The sequence below is a fragment of the Nannospalax galili genome, unplaced genomic scaffold, assembly GCF_000622305.1.
Source record: "Nannospalax galili isolate Female #2095 unplaced genomic scaffold, S.galili_v1.0 scaffold695, whole genome shotgun sequence".
In the NCBI taxonomy this organism is placed as follows: domain Eukaryota; kingdom Metazoa; phylum Chordata; class Mammalia; order Rodentia; family Spalacidae; genus Nannospalax; species Nannospalax galili.
In genome coordinates, this window is record NW_008335601.1 from 670,354 (window position 1) to 695,305 (window position 24,952).

Genomic DNA, 24,952 nt, shown 5'->3' on the forward strand with positions numbered 1-24,952 from the left:
GAAGGAGGGAGGGAGGGAGGAGGGAGGGAGGGGAATGCAATGGGATGTATACATTCAGACTGGGCAATATACACACATTCCAAGCAGCCAAGCCCGGGGCTGGGGGTGGAGTACTCACCTGAGGCCCCTGACTTGTGGCTTGGTGGGCCTGCCTGGCGCACACTCTGTTGTAGCAGGGTGAGGCATTCCCCAAGGCAGCTGAGGGTAGCAGCAGAGGTAGCTTTCAGGAGGAGCAAGTCCTGGTCCAAGGCAGTGAGGGGGCCAGAGCCTGGCAGGGACTCGATGGCATGCACAAGATTCTTCTGCTGTCCCTCCACCTGGTTCATCATCTAGACAACAAAGAAGAAGGGGGAGATGAGGGGTGGAAGGTCTCCCTTCACAGGGATGGCAAGCTAGCATAGAGCTTTGGTGTCAGAGACAGTAGACTCAGCCCACAGAGTGATCGGTACACAGTCAGCCTTTGCTGTGATGCTCAGTCCCAGGTGCCTGTGTCTGGGTCCATCTATCTATAACCCCCAAACACTGATCAAAACAGAGTGTTACGGAACCAAAAGGAACATGGGTACCACATTATAGATCTTCAGCAGGTAAGTCAATAGTAAGTACATTAAAAAGCAGAAGTCCTGGGCTAGGGGTGAAGTCCAGCTGGTAGAGTGCCTGCCTGGCCCTAGGTTCCACTCCCAGGACCGCATAAAACCAGCTGTGGTGGTACATATGTCTAATTCCAGCACTTGAGAGGTAGAAGCGGAAGGATCAGGGGTTCAAGATCACTCTTGGCTACATGGTAAGCTCAAAATTAAAAACTGCAGCAGTCGTTGCAATCTTCTTCAATATTCTGTTACTATGGAGGGCCACAGGGAACAGTGAACGAGTGCACTATAACTGTCTCACAGAGCAAGTGGAATTTCTTACTTCCCCTCCAGCTCCAGTCTGTCACTTTCAGGCATCAGGATTTCAAAGCAGAGAAATAGAAGTGAAATCAGGAGCTGGTATGAGCAAGATCCCGGCAAAGCCACTGCCACAGCATCTCATCCCCCAAACTACTACACAGGGGGCTGAGAGATGGCACAGCAGTTAAGTGCACTGGCTACTCTTCCAGAGGACCTGGGTTCACCCACATGGTGGCTAACAATCATCTGTAACTCCAGTTCCAGGGGCTCTGATGCCCTCTTCTGGCCTCCACAGGCACTTCATACACGTGGTACACTTACATACATGCAGGTGAAACACTCATACACTTTAAAAAAAATAATAATTCTTTCTGTCATACTACATGAGATGTCAGGAAGAAGGGGGTGACCAGAAGAGACAGAGCCAGCCCTATGTTCTGGCTTACCCCCAAGACAAACCTAGAGAACCGTACCTGTGGCCTGACTTCAGTTCACAAGCTCATCATAACGTAAACAGTGGTCTGGCTGCATCTTTGAACTGGCACATCAAGGAGAAAGAACTCCATGGAGAGCTAGAAAAGCGCTCAATGGTTACCTGATGCCATTCACCCTCCTTCTGCTTTATAGCTTGTCCCATTAAACAAGATAATGACATAAAGTGCTTAGCACCAACTACCACCTCTAGCAAACAGTCATTCTGAGATGAGGAGGCAGAAGCAACGGCCCAAGGTCATGGGGCTGCTGGCACAGAGTGGGACAGACGCCTGTTCTCCAGATTCTGCTGCTTTTCCTACTGAAGTTTTCAACCTGGAGCCATATCTCCTGCTCTGCCCTGTCAATCCCAGAGGATTCTTGTCACCAACATGACAAGACCATCTGGGAAGAAGCAGTACTTCTTTAAGGATCACTGGACCTGGACCAATCACTCCATGCATGATGGTTTGAATGTGAAATGTCTCCACAGGCTCATGTGTTTGAACACTTGGTCCCCAACTGGTGGTGTTGTCTTGGGAGGCTGAGGAACCACTAGGAGGTGGGGCCTAGCTAGAAAAAGCCAGTCACGGGGGCATGGGCCTGGAGGCACATAGACCACCTTGCTTCAAGGAGACCTCTCTCTGCCTCCCAGTTCTCTGAAATGTGAACAAGAAGCTGTTGTAACTCCCGCTGACAGGCTGGCCCTCTGATCCTCCCCCATCATGATGCACTGTCTCTCCTCAAACCATGAGTACAAATAAATATTCTCTCCCTTAAGCTGCTTCTTGTCTGGTACCTTGTTACAGTGGAAAAACAAACAAACAAACAACAAAAAAACTAAAGCTCCATGCTTGGTCTCCACCCACCCCCATTTCCTTCAGGAAACAAACTATTTTCTATCATGTAGTATAGTAGTTTACTTAGCAAAACAACAATAAAAAAGTTCATCCTGGGACTAGGGAGAAGCTTAGTAAAGTGCTTGGTATATAAGCATGGGGATCTGAGTTGAAAATCCCAGAACTCACATAAAAAAGGCAGGTGCCTGGAATCCCAGTGCTGGGGAGGTGAAGACAGGAGGATCCCTGGGGCTCACTGGCAAGCCAGTCTAGCCAAATTGGTTCCAGGTTTGGTGAAAGATTCCATCTCAAAAAAATAAGGGAGAGGGGGCTGGAGAGATAGCTCAGCTGCTAAGAACACTCATTGTTCTTACAGAAGACCCAGGTTCGAATCCCAACACCCACATGGCAGCTAACAACTGTCAGTAACTCCAGTCCCATGGGATCCGACAGCCTCTTCTGACCTCCGTGGGCATTGCACTGCATGCAGGCAATACACTCATACACATAAAATAAAAATAATAAATAAAATTAAAAAAAAATAAGGTAGAAACCAGGCGTGGAGGCACATGCCTTTAATCTCAGACAGAGGCAGAGGCAGAGACAGAGACAGGTAGATCTCAGTGAGATTGAGGCCAGCCTGGTCTACATAGCGAGTTGTACGCCAACTAGGGCTACAGGGAGACCCTACCTCAGAAAGAATCCCCCCCCCAAAAAAAAGGTAGAAAGAGATTGAGGAAGACACCGAATGTCAACCTCTGGTCTCCACACATGAGTGCACACATATCCCTTACAATCTCATCAGAACACGGGCCATCACAAGATGACTTTTCAAAGCACCAGTATTCATAAACATGCTGCAGAGACACAGTGTGGAACATCCTCACTTTACAGTGCACACTCATAATCTGGTTGTGCAAACTGGTCTTGGTGAATTTCAGAGGTTATAACTAGCAATCCCTTCTCTTAAATAGCACCTGAAACATACGAGGGGCTCAGTAAGTATTCATTCTTTTTCATGATTTTTCTTCAGTCTCCTCCAGAAAGCTTCCTGAATCTCTTAAATTAAAATTACAGGCTGGGTGTGGTGGCTCACACCTTTAATCTCAGCACACTGGAGGCAGAGGCAGGTGACTGAAGCCAGCCTCATCTACATAGTAAGTTCCAGGCCAGCTGGGGCTACAGGGAGACCCTGTCTCCAAAATGCAAAAATGCAATAAATAAACAAACAAATAAATGCAACTCCTGGGATAGGAATACAGCTCTGGTAGAGAGGACAAGGTACTTGCATAGCATGTTCAAAGCCTTGGGTTTGATCCCCAGCACTGTATAAACTGGGCATGATGGCACTTGGCTGTAATCCCAGACCTCAAGGGTTGGAGGAAAGAGGATCAGAAGTTCAGGGTCCTCAACCACATAGCACATTCAGAGTCAGCCTAGGATATATGAGGCCCTGTCTCCAAAATAAATAAATAAATAAATAAATAAATAAATAAATAAATAAATAAATGTGTTTTCTCTTGATAGTTGTGTTTTTGTAAAGTCCTATGATTAACTATATAAATAAATAAATAAATAAATAATTACAGCTCCAGCCCAAATCCTGGCACCCTCACCCTCCTTGGCAACTTGAGCTTTCTCCCAACTTAACTTGCAATTGACTTGTTTACAGTGTTCATTGATGCTGGTATGTGAGCAGGAAATATCATTGGTGCTGTTCACACAGACATCCCAAATACAGACTGAATGAATGAATCCACATGTCACTGTTCTCACAATGAAGCTTATACTTCATTTAGGACCCAGAGTCTACAGAAATCATTCTGCTCAATAAGTACAGTTGGGTTTTAGCCTTCTAACTCCTTGGGTTTAGTAAAGGACAATGCCTCTTTATCAGTTTTGGCTGGCCAAGAGATGCTGCCAACTTGTTAAGTTTAATCTCAAACAAGATAAAATAAGTATTCACCATCAGCCAACCGTGTGTATAGAATGCAAACAGTCACTACTACTACTATTTGTAGTAGTCAGCACTTTCTCTAACTCTAAATTCTTACCATAAAACCTCGCCTTAGAAAAATGATGTGTCGAAAAAAAAGAATGTAATGATGGAACATATAATCTATTATATTTTTTACTATTATGAATGGTGCCATAAAGCTTAACAGAAAAGCAAAATGAAGCCGTTAACTAATATGGACTATACTCAGTTTTAATCAACAAAAAGAACCATATTCCAATTACATTGTACAGAATAAATACTTGCTATTTCACTAGCATAAGCTATTATGTAAATCTCAGGTAATAAAAACACAAAATTGGCTTAGGGAACATCCTGTTCTACTGCCACAGAGGCACATGGCCAGAGAGGAAGCCACACGTCAGCGCTCAGAAAAAATTCCACAGTATATACGGAGAGCCAGTGCCAGAGTCAGGGTGGCTTCTGGAAGAGGCATCTAGAAGTGCAGTGGGGTAGCTGTGGTTACAATGACCCACTGGGTGTTGAGAGGGGCCGGGTGCTGAACACCTGCAGGCCCACACATGGGGATACAGTCCTGCTTAAATGTTAACAGTGCTCCCTGGAGTAATCTTTGCTGGGCGTGCCAATAACCAGGCACAGTTGAAGCCTGGTAATGCTTCTCTCCCTTCTGCATATCTGTAATCCCAGTACTCAGGAGCCTGAGGCAGGAGGATTGCCACAAGTTTGAGGCCATTTTAAGCTACACAGTGAGAGCCTGTCTCAATAATGATGATGATGATAATGATGATGATGGTGATGATGATGATATTAATAGCTAGAGAGATAACTTAGCAGTTAAAAGTGTGCAGCCTCTCTTGCAGAGGACCCAAGTTCAGTCCCCAACACAGAGGACCTGAGTTCAGTCCCCGACACCCATGTTGGGTGGCTCACAACCACTCCTAACTCCAGCCCTAGTAGTTCCAATGTCTTTGGTCTCTGCAGGCACCTGACTCATATGAACATATCCACATACAGACACACACATAATTAGAAATAAAAAAAATAAATTTGAAAAGGAATTCATTCTCAGATCCTCTATGAGATCCAAAACAGAACTTCAGTTTTCAATGACAGATCTTACTTTATTTTTATTTATTTTGGCAGTACTAAGGGTTGAATCTAGGGCATCAACATTGAGCAGGCTAAGCAAGTGATCTACCATTGAACTACATCCTGATCCCTATATATTTATTTTGGTAGTTCTAGAGATGGACACGAAGCTGAACACAGGCAAGCACTCTGCTGATGCGCCACAGCCCTAACCTCATGAGCTTTGCTTTATACCAGCTTTATCAGACTCCAAAAGAAACCAAGTGAGCCCTCAACTCAGAGCAGGGCCTGAAGCCTGGTCTATCCATTATTTTCACTCCTGTCTCCTAGGATTTCGAGGGTGGGGCACGATGGGGCATCCTCACTAGACTTTGAAGCAACTTTAAGCTATCTCCATAGTTAGTTATAATGAAGGGCTCCCATAAGACAATGAGGAATGTGGCAGTGAAAGGACATTTGCACCCCAAATTCTAAGCGGCTCCAGTTCCTTGTCCAGGTGCCCACAGGCTTAGCGACAAGAGAGTAGAGTAACCCTAAACCTGTAGCTACCAGGCTTGAAAAAGCTGTTCCACCACCTGCTCTAATTACAGACGCTTCAAACCAGAGCCCAACACTTTTTCAGAGGTGCATCAACATTTAGTCATCCATGTTGTTTAAAAACAAATCAGAGAGACTGGAGAGACGGCTCAGCAGTAAAGAGCTTAGTTCGATTCCCAGTACCCATACGGTGGCTACAAACCATCCTTAACTCCAGTTCCAGAGGAATCCGAAACCCTCTTCTGACATCCGCGGCATTGCATGACACAGGTGCACTCACATACATACAGGCAATACACTCATACACATAAAAATAGCTGGGTGTGGTGGCGCACGCCTTTAATCCCAGCACTTGGGAGGCAGAGGCTGGCGGATCTCTGTGAGTTCGAGTGCAGCCTGATCTACATGGTGAGTTCTAGGTCAGCTTGGGCTACAGGGAGACCCTGTCTCAAAAAGACCGAAAAAAAAAAAAATAATAATAATAAAATAAAAAATACAAAAATAAAAATTAAAAAAACAGAGTGGGAACTGGAGAGATGGCTCAGCAGTTAAGAGCACTGACTGCTCTTGTGGAGGACCCAGGTTCGATTCCCAGCACCCACATGGCAGCTAACAATTGTCTATAACTCCAGTTCCAGGGAATTCAACACCTTCTTCTGACCTCCTTGGGCACTGCACAACATGGGTGCACTTACACACAGGCAGGCAATATACTCATACACATAAAATAAAAATAATAAAGTATTTTTTTAAAAAAACAAAAAACAGAGACAGTGAGATAGATGGCTGAGTGAGTAAAGGAAGGCACTTGCTGCCAAGCCTGTTGACCCAAGTTTGATCCCCTGGGACCCACATGGTAGAAGGAAAGGACCAACTGCCCCAAATTGTCTTCTGGCCTCCACATTGGCAGTGTGGCATACAGACAGACATATACACACTAAACAAACAAACAAACAAACAAATACAGTAACGAAAGCACAAATTTGGCTTTCACAATCAGGGGCTTTACCATCGTATAACACAAGCATAGACATGTGGTCCTCAGCTAAAAGTGAAAGATACAACCTCTGAAATTGTCAACTGTGAGGTTAGGAGGGAGATTAAATAGGGGTCAGATTGAATTTCACAGGTAAGCTACTTTACAGGAAGAAGGGAAACCCTGCCTGTTTCCCACATCACACACAATGGCATATGCACTGCAGAATCAAACCAAGGGACTTAATGCTAAGAAGATCAGTGGCTGAATGGAAACCAAAGCAGCAGAAGCCAAGAACACTGAAGAGCAGGCCCACTCCACCAGTTTAACTCCTCCTGAAAGGACTGAAGGAAGCTGCAAGGGGACAGGGCCTCCTCTGTCCTGACTGCTTCCGACATCGCTCAGCTGCAAATCTTGGTGTGGGTTTCTGAGAAGTCCAGTTCTGAAGGCTCTTGTCAACATGGACAAGGTCAGTCATTCATACATTATGTACAAAAGATTAACATCAAGTACCTCATGACCTTGGATCCATAAATCAGAAACCAGAGCTGGGCTGCTTGCTCTGATTGGCAGCACTTTCCCTGGCTGCCTGGGGCCTTCTGTAACTCAATCTCCCCTGATGGCTAGTAGACCTAAGAACTGACCCCATTGACATGCTTTTATTTGGCATTTGTTCAATGTGATGGAACTTCTGATCCACTACTAAGTCTCCACTACTGTTTGATCAATATCCTTTGGAGGCAGGGTCTCATGCAGCTGAGGCTGGCCTCTAACTCACTATGTAGCTCTGAGGATGACTTTGAACTTCTGGTCTTCTTTCCTACGTCTCCCAAACCCTGGGATTACAGGTGTGTACCACCATGCCTGGTGTATATGGTGCTAGGATCTAACCAGGGCTTCATGCATGCTAAGCAAACTCTCTACCCAGTAAACTATATCCCTAGCCCAGATCGATATCCTTTAAATCTATGCATTAAAAAAAAAAACAACAAAAAACACCCCTCAAGAACCAAAAATACATATAGTACTTACTGTTTCCATTAATATAAATTTCTCTTTTAAAAAATATTTTGTTATTTTTAATATATATGTGTGAGTCTATTGTCTGTATGTAAGTGCACCCATGTCATGCAATGCCTAAGGAAGTCAGAAGAGGAAGTCTGATTCCTTGGAACTGGAGTTAGACATATGGTTATTAGCTGCCTGTGGGTGCTAGGAATTGAGCCCAGATCCTCTGTAAGAGTAGACAGTGCTCTTAATCACTGAGTCATCTCTCCAGCCCCAACACAACTTTTGTATTTCACTAACCTTAAGAGATTGATCATCTGAAACAAAAAGTCTTGATGATTCATTTTAAGAACATCTAGAAACATCTACTTACTCTTATGGAAAACTTCAGCATACAATTTATACCCTAAAATCCTCTGAATGTCTTGCCTCAAGATTCATCAATCCTTCAATGTTTCCTCTTTAAAAAATTGAAAGAAGTACATGCTGTGTGTTGGATATATTCACCCTACCCCCTCATTCTCCCTCCTCAACCCTCCCCTTCCAGTTAGTCCTCTGTTTCCTAGACAGTCCCTTCTACTTTCATGGCATACAGAGAGACAGACAGACATATATTTAATGTAACCAAAGAAAATCTAAGAACCACAAAAGAGAGAAAACCTATGCTTTTTGTCTTTCTAAGACTGACTTAATTAACATGATTATCTTTAGTCAGATTATCTTTATGGCTTAAAAAAATTTCTAATACACACACACACACACACACACACACACAAAATGTTTTCTTTACCCATTCTTTTATGGTTGCACACTTAGGTTGATATACCAGTCTTTATTAATTCTCATCCAGTCCCCACACTGTAAGCCAAACTTCCAGTTCTCAGTATACTGACTTTGCCTTCCCCCTCAGACAGGGTCAATATCCTTCTCAGGTGATCCCCAAACAGTGAACAATAAAACCAGTTTTGTCTGATCAGCAGATTCCACTGTTAACATCTGGAGAGTGAGGGCTTTCTCCATGATTCTCTGTGTTGGGGCACAGTGGGTGCTGGCCTCATGCCTGATAGCCCACCTTCCCCTGCTTGGGTGCTTTTCTGAACGGCTTCATTATCTCTTGGCTTTGCATCCTCCCCAGGTCCCTGATGGGGAGGGACAGAGACATCTCCCCACATTGCTGTCTGGTGTGTCAGGTGGGGAGGGGCGTTCTGGGACAGAGGCTGGCTTTGACATGATTGCCTTGCAGGTGGCTCCAGCTCTGAAGAGGAAAGGGATCCAGACTTACAGTCATCTGTTATGCCTTACAGGCATGTCCAACCCGCAGCCCATGGGCTGCAGTGCAGCCACATGCACCTGAGGACAGCTAAGAATGCAGCCCAATACAAAATCATAAACTTACTTAAAACATTATGAGAATTTTTTTTTGCATTTTTTTCATCTTTCAAGGATGTGTAAACACAAGTAGTCAAATTCCGTTCCTGCCTGAGAGCTTCAAACATAGATCTACCTGGGCAGGTAGAAGGTTTGGAAACAGAATCTGTTCTCTTTTGCAGAAAGCTGGCAGGAGAGAAGCATTCGCTATTTCCAGATGTTCTCTGGATTCACGGCTGATTTGCTTTGGGCTTCAGGGGATCATTACTAAGGATGATGGTTAGAGAATGACTGATGGTTAGAGACTTTCTGTCCACCCATGCCTGGGAGGCAGGCCAGTTAATGGCATTTATCTATTCAACATTGTAACAGCTGGCTTTTATCATCTGTCTCACAAGGAAGGAATGAAAGTGTGGTCAATGGGACCAGTCTCACAGGACTTCCAGTGCCTAATCTGGTCCCTCCTTGTTTTAAAACTGAACTTTACCAAAAAGTTCCAGTGCTGTTTATAAACCAGCTCCTGCTACCCCAGGAAGAGGGCAAAGGGCAAAAGCAACATTTTTAAATTGCATACACACCTTAAAAAAACTTTCTGAAAAAGGATGGCCTTCTTAAGAATTCCATTTATATATATATATATATATATATTTTATGTGTATGAGTGTATTGCCTGCATGTATGTGAGTGCACCCATGTCGTGCAATGCCGCGGAGGTCAGGAGAGGGTTTTGGATGCCACTGGAACTGGAGTTAAGGATGGTTCGTAGCTGCTATGTGGGTGCTGGGAATCAAACCTGGGTCCTCTGCAAGAGCAGTCAGTGTTCTTGACTGCTGAGCCATCTCTCCAGCCTCAAGAACTCCATTTCTTTATCTTTGAGTTTTCTAAAACCATTTTATTGTCACACTGGTTGGTACCAGCTCCATACTATACAAACATACAATGAAAATTTTCACTTTACAAATGCCTAGGAAACCCAAATTAAGACATTCAAGAAACCAGGGCTGGAGAGATGGCTCCAAGAGTAAAGTGCTTGCTATATAAGCATAAAGAACTGAATTCACAACATCTGTATGAAAAACCAGGCATGAGGGCAGGCAAGTGGGTAAAGGAATCTGCCACCAAGCCTGGCAATCTAAGTTTGGTTCCTACAACCCACGTGGTGGAAGGAAAGAACCAAATCCTACAAGTTGTCCTCTGATCGCCACACACATCATGGAGTACACATACCCATAACATAGTAAATAAATAAATAAATAATTTTTAAGATAAGTGTGGTGGTGTGCACCTGTAATCCAGTGCTGGAAGGGCAGAGACAAGTAGATACCAGGGACTCAGCAGCCAGCCCAGCTAAATCTGCAAGTTCCAGGTTTGTAGGAATGGCTTTTATAAAATAGATAGAATCTAGGGGGCTGGAAAGATGGCTCAGCACTTAAGAGCACTAGTTGTTCTTGCAGAAGACCCAGGTTCAAATCCCAGCATCCACATGACAGCTAAAGCTGTCTGTAACTCCAATTCCAGGGGATCTGATGACCTCTTCTGTCCTTTGAGGGCACTGCATGACACAGGTGCACTTACATACATGTAGGCAATACACTCATACATGTAAAATAAAAATAAAATGTTTTTAAAAATAAAATAGAATCTGGACTGATGGCTTTTAATTAACCTTGCAACCAAAATGCTACTGCAAACAAAGTCACTCAGCCATGTGCTCTTGTGGGCTGGGCACTTGACCTTTGTCCCTTGCCCAAGATAGTAAATGAATGTGGGTATGCTTGAGAATTAACAAACCAAACTACTGAAAGGCAGCACATTTATATTTGCATATTCATTGAAAACAATGAAGATTGAGAAGAATGTTTGACATTGTATATATGAGACATTTTAGGCCTAGGGATGAAGGGGCAAGATTCTCTGATAAGATAAGGGTGGATTCATGCTTCCAACTGAAGCTGGAGAAACTGTTTTGAATAGACATGGGTGAGGCCTGACTAAGCAGCACAGTTCCAGGAGACATCTGGAGGAATGGATACCCTCTCTGAGTTGGGATTTATTCTTAAAAACTAAAGTTAAGAGTTTAAATAACAGTTATTTGTTTATTCAGGTATAACTGTAATGTTGGCATGGTAACACTGTACAGGTTCCGTGAGAGGCTGACTCTGTCTCAATAAAAAAGGTGGAGAGCAATTGAAGACACTCGATGTTGACTTCTGGCCTCCACGTGTGCATGCACATGTACACACACATGCACCCCTCTCCCCTAACACAAGCTATTCAAGAAACACAAGCTCATAATGTGCTCAACAAACTCATCTCAAAGATCCGATCTGGCTCTTTCCTTCTGCAGGCAGGAAACTCAGCTGAGAGCAGTTGTGTGACCCTATGAAGATCATAGAGCCTTACTTCAACGGCAAGGAAGGACAAGCCCTGAATGCTTCCTCTCCTTTCTTTCATATATTCTAGAAGCAAAACATTTGCCCCAGAAAATAACTATGATAAAGCTGTCTCCTTTCTGTTCTCCCTCAGGCCACCCTTTCTAGCCACCTGGAAATTGGTTTGTTCTATGAATCTAAAAGACTGCCTCATTCTATCAATAAAATCTGTGACAACAGTTATAAGGGCAGCAGAAAAAATTACCTGTAATTCCCCTTCCTAAAGACAAGCATCGTAGCATTCTGGTATGGCAACTCTAATACAACAGAAGACCATATGAAATTTTTAAACATCATCCCTGTGATGATGTGTCAACTTGACACTAGAACCATCTGGGAAGAGAGCCTCAATGAGGGATTGTCTAGATTAGGTTGGGGGGGTGTTATCTTATGTTAGTTGAGGTAGGAAGACCCAACCCACTGTAGGTGGCATCATTCCCTAGGAAGGAGGTGCTGAACCATAGGAGCTGAGCACTAGCATGCATGAGGTTATTCTCTCTGTCTTGACTGTAGGTATAATGTGAGCAGCTGCTTCATGTTCTTTCTGCTTCTACTTCCCTGCAAAGATGCATTGTACTCTGGAATGCGAGCTAAATAAATATATTATCCCTTAAGTTATCCTTGTCAGGGTACTTTATCACAACAACAGGAAAGGAAACTAAGACCATCCCTTACACATAACTTCACAGCATTTTATCAATTTAGAAAGACTTGTATCTGATGCCTGGAATTTACTTCAAAATAATACAATGGGGGTGGGAAAGGAAGAGTGAAACGGCACGGGCTTTGGGGGACGCTGGCACTGTGGATGAGGACAGAAGTCTTGATATTCTCCTCTCAGAATAGTTACTTTTCTTGTTGCTGTGGCAAAATACCTGACAAAAAGCAGTGTATGAGAAGAAAGATTTGTTTTGGCTCATGGTGGGGAAGGCAAGGCAGAGTTCACGGTGGCAAGAGCATGTGGCTGGGAGTTCTCACATGTGAAACAAAAAGCGGGCAGACAGCAGGACATGTCAACTCTCCTTTTCCCCTTTTTATTCAGTCTGGGATTCCAGCTCATGGGATGGTGTGATCACATTCAGAGTAGATTGTCCTTCCTCAGTTGAACCCCTCTGCAAACCACCCTCACAGACACGCCCAGAGGTGCATCTCCTAGAGATTCCAAATCCAGTTGATAATGAGGATTAACCATCACACCTCTCTAATATTTTCATGTTTGAAACTTTTTTATAGCAATAGTTTTAACTCTAAATTTATTTTGTCTTAATTTTTGGCATATGCATGTGTGAGGTATGCATGCATGTGTGTGTGTTCACGTGTGGGTACCTGTGTGGGGAAGGTATGTGTGAGGCCTAAGAATTGATGCTGAGACTCTTCCATCTTATTTTTTGAGGCAGAGTCTTTCAACTGAAACTACAGTTTGCTGATTTGGCTAGCTTAGTCTTCTAGTCAGCTTGCTCCAGAGATCCCGTCTCCACCTCTCACATGCTGGGATTACAGATGGGTCGCACTGCCCTCCCAGCATTTACTTGGGCACTGGGAATCCAAATTCCCATCCTCACACTTGCACAGCAAACATTTTACCCACTGAGCCATCTCTTGAGCCCTCCACCTCTTTTTAAATGAAACAAGTTCTCACTAGGTTGCTACAAACCCCTGGGCTCACGTGACCCTCCTGCCTCAGCCTCTTAAGTATCTGGAACTCAGGCATCCACTACTGTACCAAGCTTATAATAATAACTTTTTAAAAAAACTTTTAAAAATATTTTATTATTTTTTTAATGTGTATGAGTGTTAGCCTGTATGTATGTAAGTGCACCACGTGCATGCAATGCCCAAAGAGGTCAGAAGGTGGTGTTGGATTGCCTGGAACTGCAGATATGGACGGTTGTTAGCCACTGTGTGGGTGCTTGGAATTGAACCTGAGTCTTCTGGAAGAACAGCAAGTGTTCCTAACTGCTGAGCCATCTCTCCAAACCCCAATAATAATAACATTTAAACTTAGGGGAAATCACACTGTTATGGGTTGAACCATATTCCCCTTCAAATTCATATATGCAGCTTAGCTCCCAGTACCTGAGACGATGTGGCCCTTTTGAGAGACAGAGTCACTGAGAAAGTGATCCAGTTAATTAAAGTGGGTCCTATTCCAACATGACTGGTATCTTCATAGAAAGGGGAAGCTTGGAACAGATACCATAGATGGAAGATGAGGAAAAGACATGGGGCATCATCTACAAGGCTGGGAACACATTCTGTTCTCAAGCTCCTCAGGAGGTTACAACACTAAAACACTTGGCTTGAGCCTGCATCAGTCAGACTTTCACCACTGTGGCAGTGTGAGGAGGAAAGATGTATTTTGCCTCATTTCAGAGGTTCCGGTGCATGGTTGGCTGGCTCCACTGTTTCTGGGCCTTAGTAAGGCAGAACATATGGGGAGAGGTGTGGATGAAAGAGCAGTTTGCCTCCTGGCAGCCGGAAAGCAGACAGCAGTAAAGGGGCAACGGCAGAGGCACACACTCCAAGGGCACATCCCCCAGCAACCCACTTCCTCTAGCACGCTACCATCCCTTCTTCAGTTCCACCATCTCCCAAAGGTCTGTTTGAATTCTGAACCATTAGGTCTGAGCGCTCCTGATTTAACTCTCTGGAAATGCCCTCACAGACACACCAGAGGAGTGCTCATCTCCCAGGTGTCTCTCAATCCAATCAAGTTGACAGGATTAACTATCATGTGTCCTCCAGAACTGAGAGGCAATAGGTCTGAATTTCTGTCATTTGAGACACTCCATCTGTGGGATTTTGCCACTATGGCATTAGCAGACTAATATGACATCACAGACATCTTTGCACATCAAAGAACAGAGGCCTCATTTTAATGACTGCACTTGTATAAAAGCTGTTTGTGGGGCCGAAGGGTTGGCTCAGTGGTTAAGAGCACTGGCTGCTCTTGCAGAGGACCTAGGTTTGGTTCCTAGCATCCACATGGCAGCTAACAACTGTATATAACTTCAGTTCCAGGGGATTCGATGCTCTCTTCTGATCTCTGTGGGCACTGAATGACAAGGGTGCACTTACATGCACTCATACACATAAAATAAACTAAAAATAATAAAAATAAAATATTTAAAAGCTGTTCTTTACAAGCAGAATAGACCTGGACTTTAAATGTCATATGCAGGGTGCTGGGGATCATACCCAGGGCCTTACACATGCCAAATTCTCTACCACTGAGCTATACCTTCACCTGGGACCCTGGTTTTAGAACAAAAGCCCTTTCAATGTCAGTTTGAGTCAGAATTTCACTATGTAACCTAGGTAGGCCTGGAACTCGCTATCCTCCATCTCTTGAGAGCTGGGATTGCAGGTATGTGCCACCATGCCTATACTTTTTTTTTTCCATTTTGTATATGAATTTTTGTAAGGCCTGTTTAGAATGTTCAGTCCTCATATAGTTTGTGTGATTTCTTCAAAGCTCCTTTTTGTTCTTTTTAAAAAAAATATTTTTATTGAGCTTTTGTATTTTCATATAACAGCACTTAATCAAATTCAGACCCCCTGCTCCATCCATTCCTCCTCCATCCCCCCACTGGACCTCATGTATTCTGCCATACATGGAAAGTCCCGTCCAGTCAAGCATTTGTACCCAGATGTCCTTCAGTGTAAATTCATCCACTGGAGTCTAATTAGTCCATCCAGAGATTGCTTATACTTTTTACTAAAAGAAAAATTCAGACAGATTGCATTTCAGAATTGTACAGTAGAAGTTGCTGTAGGAGCCCCAAAACACAACACCCCCAAACATCACTATGACATGTAAGGAATGCCTCTGGCATAGATTTATTGTAAGCTGTTTTCTTTAGAAACTATGGACCCAGAAACAGCTCTGAGAATACAATAAGAGTCTCCTTCTGATAGCAGGAACTTGCTGGCTTCAGAGAACATCTCTGTTGTCTTTTTTGTCCTAGGGAGTGAAGGGTAGCAAACAATGGAAGACTGTCCCCAGAGGAGAAGGCACTAAGTTCCACCTACATAACTTTCCTCCTGCTCACAGTGCTCTCCTGGATACCTGCTTCCTTGTGCCTGTCAGTCTCAGAGGAAGATGGCATTCAAAGTGGGGGCTGGGCCACTCTGAAGCTCCACATATAGATACGAGATGTTCATGCCATCTGCTCTGCTTTTCTCCTGTCATTCTGTCTTTTGTGGCATGGGGTCCATCCCAACTAAGCTATGAAGGGTAGAGAGAAAATCATTTTTCCTCCTCTACAGCACTTACACAGAGATTAATGATCACTTTTTAATTCCATGCATCAACAACCAGTGCTAACACACTGGAGACAAAGTGTTCAAGATACCAAAGGAAGAACTCCCTTCATTGTTCTCCAAGAAAATGCAACCATCCAACAGAAGGGTTCTGAGCAGACATTCAGGGATCAGGATGTATGGCTTCCTTCATTATTTATGTATCCTCACCTCAGCCCCCCACATGGACATGAACTCGAATCTGAGTCACATACTGAATACAGACCAATGAATGTCACTTTCTGTAGATACAAAGCTGGCTTTCCTGGCACAGTATCTCAAGCTAGTGCTGGGGTTATAATTCAGGGCCTCAGACAAGCTAAACAAGTCTTCTATCACAGAGCCACACCCCCAGCCCTAAAACCAGGACTTTAATGATATTTAAGTTTAATATTCCTTTTATTTGTTTTTATTTGGCTTTTTGAGAAAGGGGCTCTATGTAGTCCTGGCTGACCTAGAACTCACCGTATAGACTAGGCTAGTCTGGAACTTACTATGTAGTCCTGGCTGACCTGGAACTCACTACATAGACTAGGCTGGTCTGGAACTTACTATGTAGACCAGGGTGGACTTCAACTAGTGGTGAGTCTTGTGCTTTCCAAGCATAGGGAATACAGGTATGCACCACCACATCTGGCTAAATGTTTCTTTTTTAAACAATAAAAGTAGGGGCCTAGAGAGATGGCTCAGATGTTAAGAACAAGTACTAATCGTCAGAGGACTTGGGTTCGGTTCCCAGCACCCATGTTAGGTCACAAGAAACTGCCTGTAACTTCAACTCCAGGCATCCAATGTCCTCTTCTGGTCTCTTATGGCACTTGCACTCATGTGTACAGACCCACATGTAGATGTACATGTATATACATAATTACAATTTTTTATTAAAAAATTAAACTATAAAATTAATGGTTGGTTGGTTGGTTGGTTTTTGAGACAGAGTCTCCCTGTAGCCCCAGGTATCCTGGAACTTGCTAAGTAGGCCAGGCTGGTCTTGATCTCACAGTAATCTGCCTGCCTCTGCCTCCTAAATGCTGGGATTAGAGGTGTGTGCCACCTTATCTGGTTATAATACTTATTTTTAAGTCAATCAAAGAGAAGAAAAATATCCATAGAACATCTGAAACAAGAGACAACATTCACATCTTGGAATATGATTTTACTGTAACTACGTATATTCTCTAACTTAAAAAATATTTTATTTATTATTATTTTATGAGTATATTGCCTGCAAGTAGGTAGGTGCATCGTGTTGTGCAATATCTGCAGAGATCAGAAGAGGGCGTCAGATCCCCTGGAACTGGAGTTACGGACAATTGTTAGCTGCCATGTAGATGCTGGGAACCAAACCTGGGTACTCTGGAAAAACAGCAAATGTTCTTAACCAGTGAGCCATCTTTCCAGCCCTTATTCTCTAACTTTTTACAAATGTGACTTTATACCATAATGCTGTACACAGTCATTTTTCATTCTATATGCTACGTCAATAAATTTCTACAGTACTATTTGAAACTGCAGCTCATTCCACAGACCCACGCCCCAAATTGCTGCCCAGTTCCCTCAAGCTACATACCACAATGATACCTAACTTTTTCATTCAAACAAATAACAGAAAACCTCACTTTAGCTAGATCTTAGCATATGTTTTCAATGATTTTTTTTCTTGAACTTATAGAATATGATTTGCAGTGTTCAACAATATTTAAAAATTAAGGCTTTTATTTTTATTTATTTATTTATTTATTTTTTGGTCTTCTTAAGACACGGTCTTTCCATAGCTGCAGCTGGCCTGGCACTCACTATGTAGACGGGGCCTTAATCTCACAGCAATTCGCCTGCCTCTGCCTCCCGAGTGCTGGGACTAAAGGTGTGCCCCACACGGTATGCTCATCACTGAAAGAAAACCTGTCCCAATCTTCCTCTCTCAGTAGTGTGAGCAGTCCACCTCAGGCTCCAATAACACCTTTTTTTCTTACCAATTCATACGCAAAAATCCCCCAAACAATACGACATTGCTTTCATTCATCGTTCATGTCCTTATGGGATATGAGTGAAGAAAGGTTAAGAGGCTTCCACCGCTTGCAAAGAAAACGTTAAGCACCTAGGATTAAACAGAAAACTGGACTTTGTGGCTCAAAACTGCAATCCCAGCACTGGAAGTTTGGGCAAGAGGATTGCCGTGAATTCAAGGCTAGCCTGAGCTACATAGTGAGTTCCAGGCCAGGCTGGGCTAGAATTGCTTTGACTCAAAACAACAATAATAAAAAAAAAATTTTAAGTCTAAAAGTGGTTGTAGTGTTTTCATTTCTAAGGATGGTGGTGGGCGTGGAGACCTGGGTGTGGACTAGTTAATGTCTGGTGAAGAAAGGATACCCTGTGATGGAGGTGGATGCGGAGACCTGTGTGTGGACTACTTAGTGCCTGCGGAAGAGAGGGCACTCTGTGATGGAGAGATTGAGAGAACCTAGGGACATAGAGATCTCAAAGAAAACAGAGTTCCCTCCTAAAAGGTCTCAGAGCCAACAAGAACAGGAGATACACTTCCTGAGGCCTCTACAAACTCACAGAGCCAGAGTCGCTCCTGGGCCTTGAAGCACTGGTGAGATTCCTCAGAACCCAGCAGGTAGAGGCAGGCATTGTCCTACCTCACCACGTCACTAGGGCTCCAGGTGACAGTAGCTCAACGCTCACCCTTAAACACACAGTCATGGTTCATACATTGTCCCCTCTCTTCTTGTCTTGGAGCCCATCTGGGCTCCTCTCAGCTCCCTGGTTTTGTGATTTGTGTCCAAAACAGTCCAGAGGAGACACACAGAGGTAGTGAGTATAGAAGACAAATACTTCATTGCAGTGAAAAGGAGGACACGTTCCCCTTCGTTGAAAAGGAGAATGCGGGAAAGGAGTGAGGAGAGGGCCAAAGAGACCACTGTTTTCATCAGCATTTGGGGCAGGCTTTATACTGTTTCTAGAATGGGCAGTTCCTCCTCAGGAATGTTTTCTTGTGCAGGTGATTAAAAAACCCATTTGGATTAACTCATGGGAGGGACAATGGTAAAACCTCTAGGTAGACAGTAATTTTTAAATTTATTATTTTTTTATGTGTATGATGCCTGCATGCATGTAAGTAAATACACCCATGTCATACAGTACCTGTGGAGGCCAGAAGAGAGCATCTGTAACTGGAGTTACAGATGGTTGTTAGCTGCTATGTGGGTGCTAAGAACTCAACCCAGGTCCTCTGCAAGAGCAGCCAGAGCTCTTAACTGCTGAAGCATCTCTCCAGCCCCCAGTGTTTTTTTAAAGATAGAGTCTCATGTATCTCAGACTGGCCTCAAATTCCCTATGTAGCTAAAGATGACCTTGAACTTTGATCCTCCTGCCTCTACCTCCAGGGTGCTGGGATTACCAGCCTCTGCTACTACACCTGGTTTTATGTGGCACTGGGGCTCGAACCCACAGTTTTATTCATGACAGGCAAGCAGTTTACCAAATGAGCTATAATCCCAGCCCTATATGGTTATCTATTCATGACCTTCCAGACAGTTCCAAAGGTCATATCTCTACCCAGGACCAGACATGTGACTAGGATCTCATTCTTTGGGACAGCAATCAGAATCCTGAAGTTTCAGCCCCTGGTTTTATAAGCTACTGATTAGGAGAGAGGCATGCCATGCTCAGTGACCTCCAAGCCTGCTAATATCAAACTCCTGATCTAGCATTCTCACTGTCTTCTTTCCTACCTCCCTACAGTATAAAAGCTACATCTCAACTGCCACTTCAATGAACAGCAGGGCCATATTTTGGTGGTGGTGGGGGGGGTACTACCATATTCACAGTCTCTAATAAATCATCCCAGCTCTGCCTTGGCCACAGGCAAGGCTTCTAGGTAATGGAGATAGTGTTGGAGAGGAAAACTTCTCTTTCCCCTACCTCAGTCCTAGGAGCCACACAGGACAAGCTGATCTGACAGACTGGGCACCTCAGCTCTTTCTCTCTCTCTCTCTCTCTCTCTCTCTCTCTCTCTCTCTCTCTACACACACACACACACACACACACACTATACCCAGGGCTCACGTGGCTTAGACTTCCACCTGATGGAAGCAGGTGTGAGTGCCAGCAGCCTCCCCACCAATCAGTCCAGCACAGAATGATATCCTAGGAAGACAGCAAACTCCCCCTGGCAAAAGTTGCAGATTAAAAAAAAATGCTGCTGCATACAAGACACAGTCACATGGGGCAAGGAACTGCTTAGTGAACAGGATGGAAGTTTCTCTCCACTCTAATCAGAAACCGTTACCCATCTACCATGTAAAAAGTAAAACCCAAATTAAAATGCTGCTGGGTATGGTGGTGCACACCTTTAATCCCAGCACTCAGGAGGCAGAGGCAGGAGGATCTCTGTAAGATTGAGGCCAGCCTGCTCAACATAGTGAGTTCTAGACCATTTGGGGCTACAGAGAGACCCACTGTCAATAAATAAACAAACAAATAAATAATGCTGCTTCACTGACCTATTCCTGAAGCATCTCAAGCAAACACTAGAATTCCTTTTACAGCGCTCTTAAAGAATGTACCTGTACAAGCCAAAGACCAACAAGCATGAAGCGGAACTGTTTTTTTTTTTTTAAATGTTCTCCCCTCTGTTCACTTGTGCCCTACACAGGAGATCCACCTATCTCAAAGCAGCTCTGAGTTTCTAGATATTTAACCTTCTGTTAGTTACTAACTTTGTTGCTCTAACAAAACACTTGACAAAGGTAACTTAAGGAAAGAAGGGTTTATTTTGGATCACAGTTTGAAAAGATACAAGTCCATCATGGTGGGAAAAATCTGGCAGCAGGAGTGTGAGGAATATGGTTACACTGCATCCATAGTCAGGAAGCAGAGAGATGAATGCTGGTGCTAGCTCACTTCTTCTTTTTTATTCAGGACCCCATGGGATAATACAGACAATATCCAGGAAGAGTCTTTCTTCTTCAGCTAAACCTTTCTGGAAAGGCCCTCACACACACCCAAACGTGTGCCTCCTAGGTGACTCCAAATCCAGCTGAACTGATGTAAAGATTAACCATCACACTTCATTTTGAGGAAATTATTCTATTTTGTAAGAAGAAATACCCTAAAGAAGAAATACCAAAGAATATCCAGAATTTAGCAGGGTATGGTGGCTTATGCCTATAATCCTTACACTCAGGAATCTGACAGGAACCTGAGACAGGAGGATCACTGTGAGTTCAAGTTCAGCTACACAAGGAGTTCTAAGACAGCCTGGGCTACAGAGTGTGGCCCTGTCTCAAAACAACAACAAAAATGTAGATTTTGATTTCTGCTTGGTAGCACAGGTAACTAGCCCTGAACTCTATCTAGTAAGTAAATGTCTGTTACTCGCTTTTGAGGCTTAATTACTGTTTTTGTTCAAATACCCGCCCAAAGCAGCAGAAAAGAGCATGACCACATAGTTCTCTTTTCTAGCTTCAATGACTCTCACTCCTGCCAATTGCTTTCAAGACAAAAATGTATCTCCAAAGGGTACTTGAAAAAGAAAAGAAAAAAAGATTAGACAGGAACCTCAGCCTCTAGGCAATCCTTTACCACATCTGCACCTTGGCAAATGAAGCCCTAGAGAGACAAATACATTTATCAGGAATTTGCTTCATTAATCTGAAAGGAATAGCTACGTCCAGGGATAAGCCACCAGTAATTAATATTTATTGTATCCCCGCTGGGTAAATGACATCGCAGTCACCATTTTACAGGAGAGGAGACGATTCCCGCACACAAACTGCTTACAATATATTCCTCAGGATGCTCAAATAAATGACAGAACAATGATTTATGACATGCAGTGCCTTACAAGAGAACCCCTCCCTCACAGCTTTTGCAGACACCTGCAATGAATTGCTGCACAGGAATGGAAATGGACCAGCTTGAGTCCATTCTTAAGCCCTTCCCTACTTTTGACTGTGGGAACAGGCTTTTAGAGAAAAGAGGCATAGGGGTTGGAAAGATGGCTCAGCAGTTAAGAGTGCTTGCTGCACAATCAATCATGAGGACCAGAGTTTGGATCCCTGCACCCACAGAACAAGTTTGACATCCCGCAAATGCCTGTAACTCAAGTTCCATGGGATTTGAAGTCCTCTTCTGGCCTCCAGATGTGCACAGATGCACACCCCCACACACATATGCACATACAGACACATACACACAAAAAATAAAAAAAACCTATTTTAAAAAAAACCCAAAGGAGTGTAATTCATGGCCTTTGCTCATACAAACAGAATACCCAAGAGGAACCTAGTGTATTACAATCAGTTAGTGGGCTGATATAACCAATGACCCACTGCAATACTGTCAACTCCATACATAGAACACGTAGATCTGATTCTGCTTCTTTGGTTGAAAGAGAAAGAGGTCTGTGTGCATGCTCTTGTGCGGGGATGTGGGGCTGTATGTAACGTAGCATGTGTGGAGGTCAGAGAACAACCTCAGGTATTGGTCCTCACTTTTCCACCTTGTCAAGACAGGTCTCTTTGCTGCTGTGTAAGCTGTGTTAGATGGCTATGAGCCTCTGTTGGTTCTCCTGTTTCTGCCTCTGTCTCGGGGCAGGGGACACTGAGACTAAGATGCTGGTATTACCACATCCAGCTTTTATGTGGCTGCTAGAGATATGAATTTAGGTCATCAGGCTTATGAAAGTGCTTGTGCCCACTGAACCGTCTCCTTGCTCCTGATTCTGTTTCTTATTTATCAGTGGGCACTGCTCCAGGAGATGTCCCTATCATGCAGGGACATCATAAAGCCATAAAGTCGTCTTATTGGCTCTTTTCTTCTACAGAGAACCCTACCTAATACACATCCCATTCCCTCTGACCAGTCACACCCTCACCACATTCAGAGTCAGAGAACCCACGATTATAATTCAGTAGTGTCTTGTCTTCCTCACTGGTTCATTTCTGAGCTCTGTGAGGACAAGAACCTTGTCTCTGCTGTTCACTGTTTTCCCCAAACTAGAACAAGGCATAGTGAAGTGTAGCAGAAACTGTTCCGAGGTTGGAAGATCATGTGATAAGCATGTGACGGAGGCCAACTCCTTGAGAACTGGGAATGGGCCAGGGTCCTCCTCGCTGGGAGTGTGTGAGGGCAGTGGGTCCAATGCCATTGAGATCAGAATCCATCTGAAACAAAACAAACTAGGAAAAGAAACCAAGAAAGAAAGGAAAAGCCCAGTTATACTGCCCAGTTTTGGAGATGAACAGGTGGTGAGGGTTTTCAGGGCCATCTGAAGACTGGGAACTTCAGTATTCAGGGGACAAGGCTCCATATTTTCCTTGAAGAACAAGTAGAGACCCGTGCTAGTTGAAGAAGGGGGTCTTCACTGCATGGAAATAGGATAGGGCTGCCCAGAGTCTACCAGGTAGGATTCCTCCCTTTCCTTCAGAATCATGACTGTCTGGTGTCTCCATCCCTCAATTCTTGCTCTCCAGTCCTTCTCCACCCCACCCCACCCCCACCTTCTGCCTTCTGCCTTCCCCACTCCTTCCTCTTGCTCAACTGAAGCTCTTCCACTTATACAAAACCTAGCACTAGAGCTAAGTCAACCCAATTTTATGTGGGTTAGCTCTTCCTCTCCTTATTTAGATGAGAGAGAGAAAGAGAGAAAACAACTTACTGTCTCTGGAGCAGATGTTCACCTAGGTTCAGTCAGCTGACACCAAGCACACAGCACACAGAGAACAGTGGTCATGTGACAGAATAACTGGCATGCACTTATCTACCTCTTCTAGTCACTTTCTACTGCTGTGGTAAAACACTGACCAAAAGCAACTTGGGTAGGAAAGGATTTATTTGGCTTACAGCTCACAGTCCATTATCAATAGAAGCTGAGGGAAGGAACTCAGGGCAGGAAGTTGAAGGCAGAAGCTAAAAAGTTCAGACCACAGAGAAACATTGCTTACTGGCATGATCCTCTGATTGGTGCTCAGCCTGCTTTCTTATACAATCCCGGACCACATGTCCAGAGGGGGAATCACTCACAGTGGGCTGGACCCTCCTGCATCACTCAACAATCAAGGAAACACCTCACAGACATGATGATGGGCCAATCCCACAGAGACAATTCCCCATTTGGGGTTCCATCTTCCCAGGTGTGTCAAATTGACAAACTGAACTATCCAGCACACTACCCCTTCAATTCAGAGTCTCCGTCTACTGCTCTTCAACCGTATTTTTTTGTTTTGTTAGGAGTGTACACTAATTTTGAATATTTTTATTTTGCTTTGTGTGTTTACACGCATGCATGTGGAGGCCAGAAATTGATGTCAAGTGCTTTTCTCAATAGCTACTCATATTATTTTTTTTTTTGCAACAGGGTCTTTCACCAAACCTGGAGCTCACTGACTAAGCTAGACTGGCTGGTTCCCATTACTATGATTACAGGTGTGCAGATCAAATTCAGGTCCTCATGCTTATACAAAAAGTGCTTTACTGACTAAGCCTTCTCCCCAGCCTGAATATTTTTATTTTAAAATCTTCATCTTCCAATCAATAAGATCAGCAAGATAACTTTGATGAATATAAATATCTGGAATCAGGTGACAAGATTTGCTTTATATAAATTATAATCTTTAATTTTAAATTTTTATTTATTATTATTGTGTATCTCTGTGTACATGATGGAGGGAGCATGCTACAACACACATGTGGAGATCAGAGGACAACTTTGGGAAGTTGGTTTTCTCTTTATACCCTTATGTGGGTGCTGGGAATCAAACCCAGGCCCTCTGCAAGAGCAGTCAGTGCTCTTAACCATTGAGCCATCTCTCCAGCCACTTATGTGGGTTTTGGGAATCAAATTTAGGACTCCAGGCTTGCACAGAAAGCCTTTTTACCTGCTGAGTCAACTCACCAGCCCTAATTATGATCTTTAACTCAATAAAGAATACTATGCTCGGGCTAGAGAGATGGCTCAGTGGTTAAGAACACTTAATGTTCTTGCAGGAGACCCGGGTTCGAATCCCAGAACCCACATGGCAGCTAACAACTGTCCATAACTCCAGTTCCAGGAG

The 24,952-nt window shown here is 43.8% G+C and overlaps 1 protein-coding gene across 1 annotated transcript in view; it reads right to left on the minus strand.

Moving 5' to 3' along the window:
* Nucleotides 1–24,952, minus strand: part of Osbpl10 (oxysterol binding protein like 10) — a 330,111-nt gene that overhangs the window by 74,131 nt on the left and 231,028 nt on the right. The window contains exon 5 of the mRNA XM_008830466.2: nucleotides 119–329. Coding sequence (XP_008828688.1) covers nucleotides 119–329 — 211 coding nt within the window. The remainder of the gene's footprint in view (nucleotides 1–118; nucleotides 330–24,952) is intronic.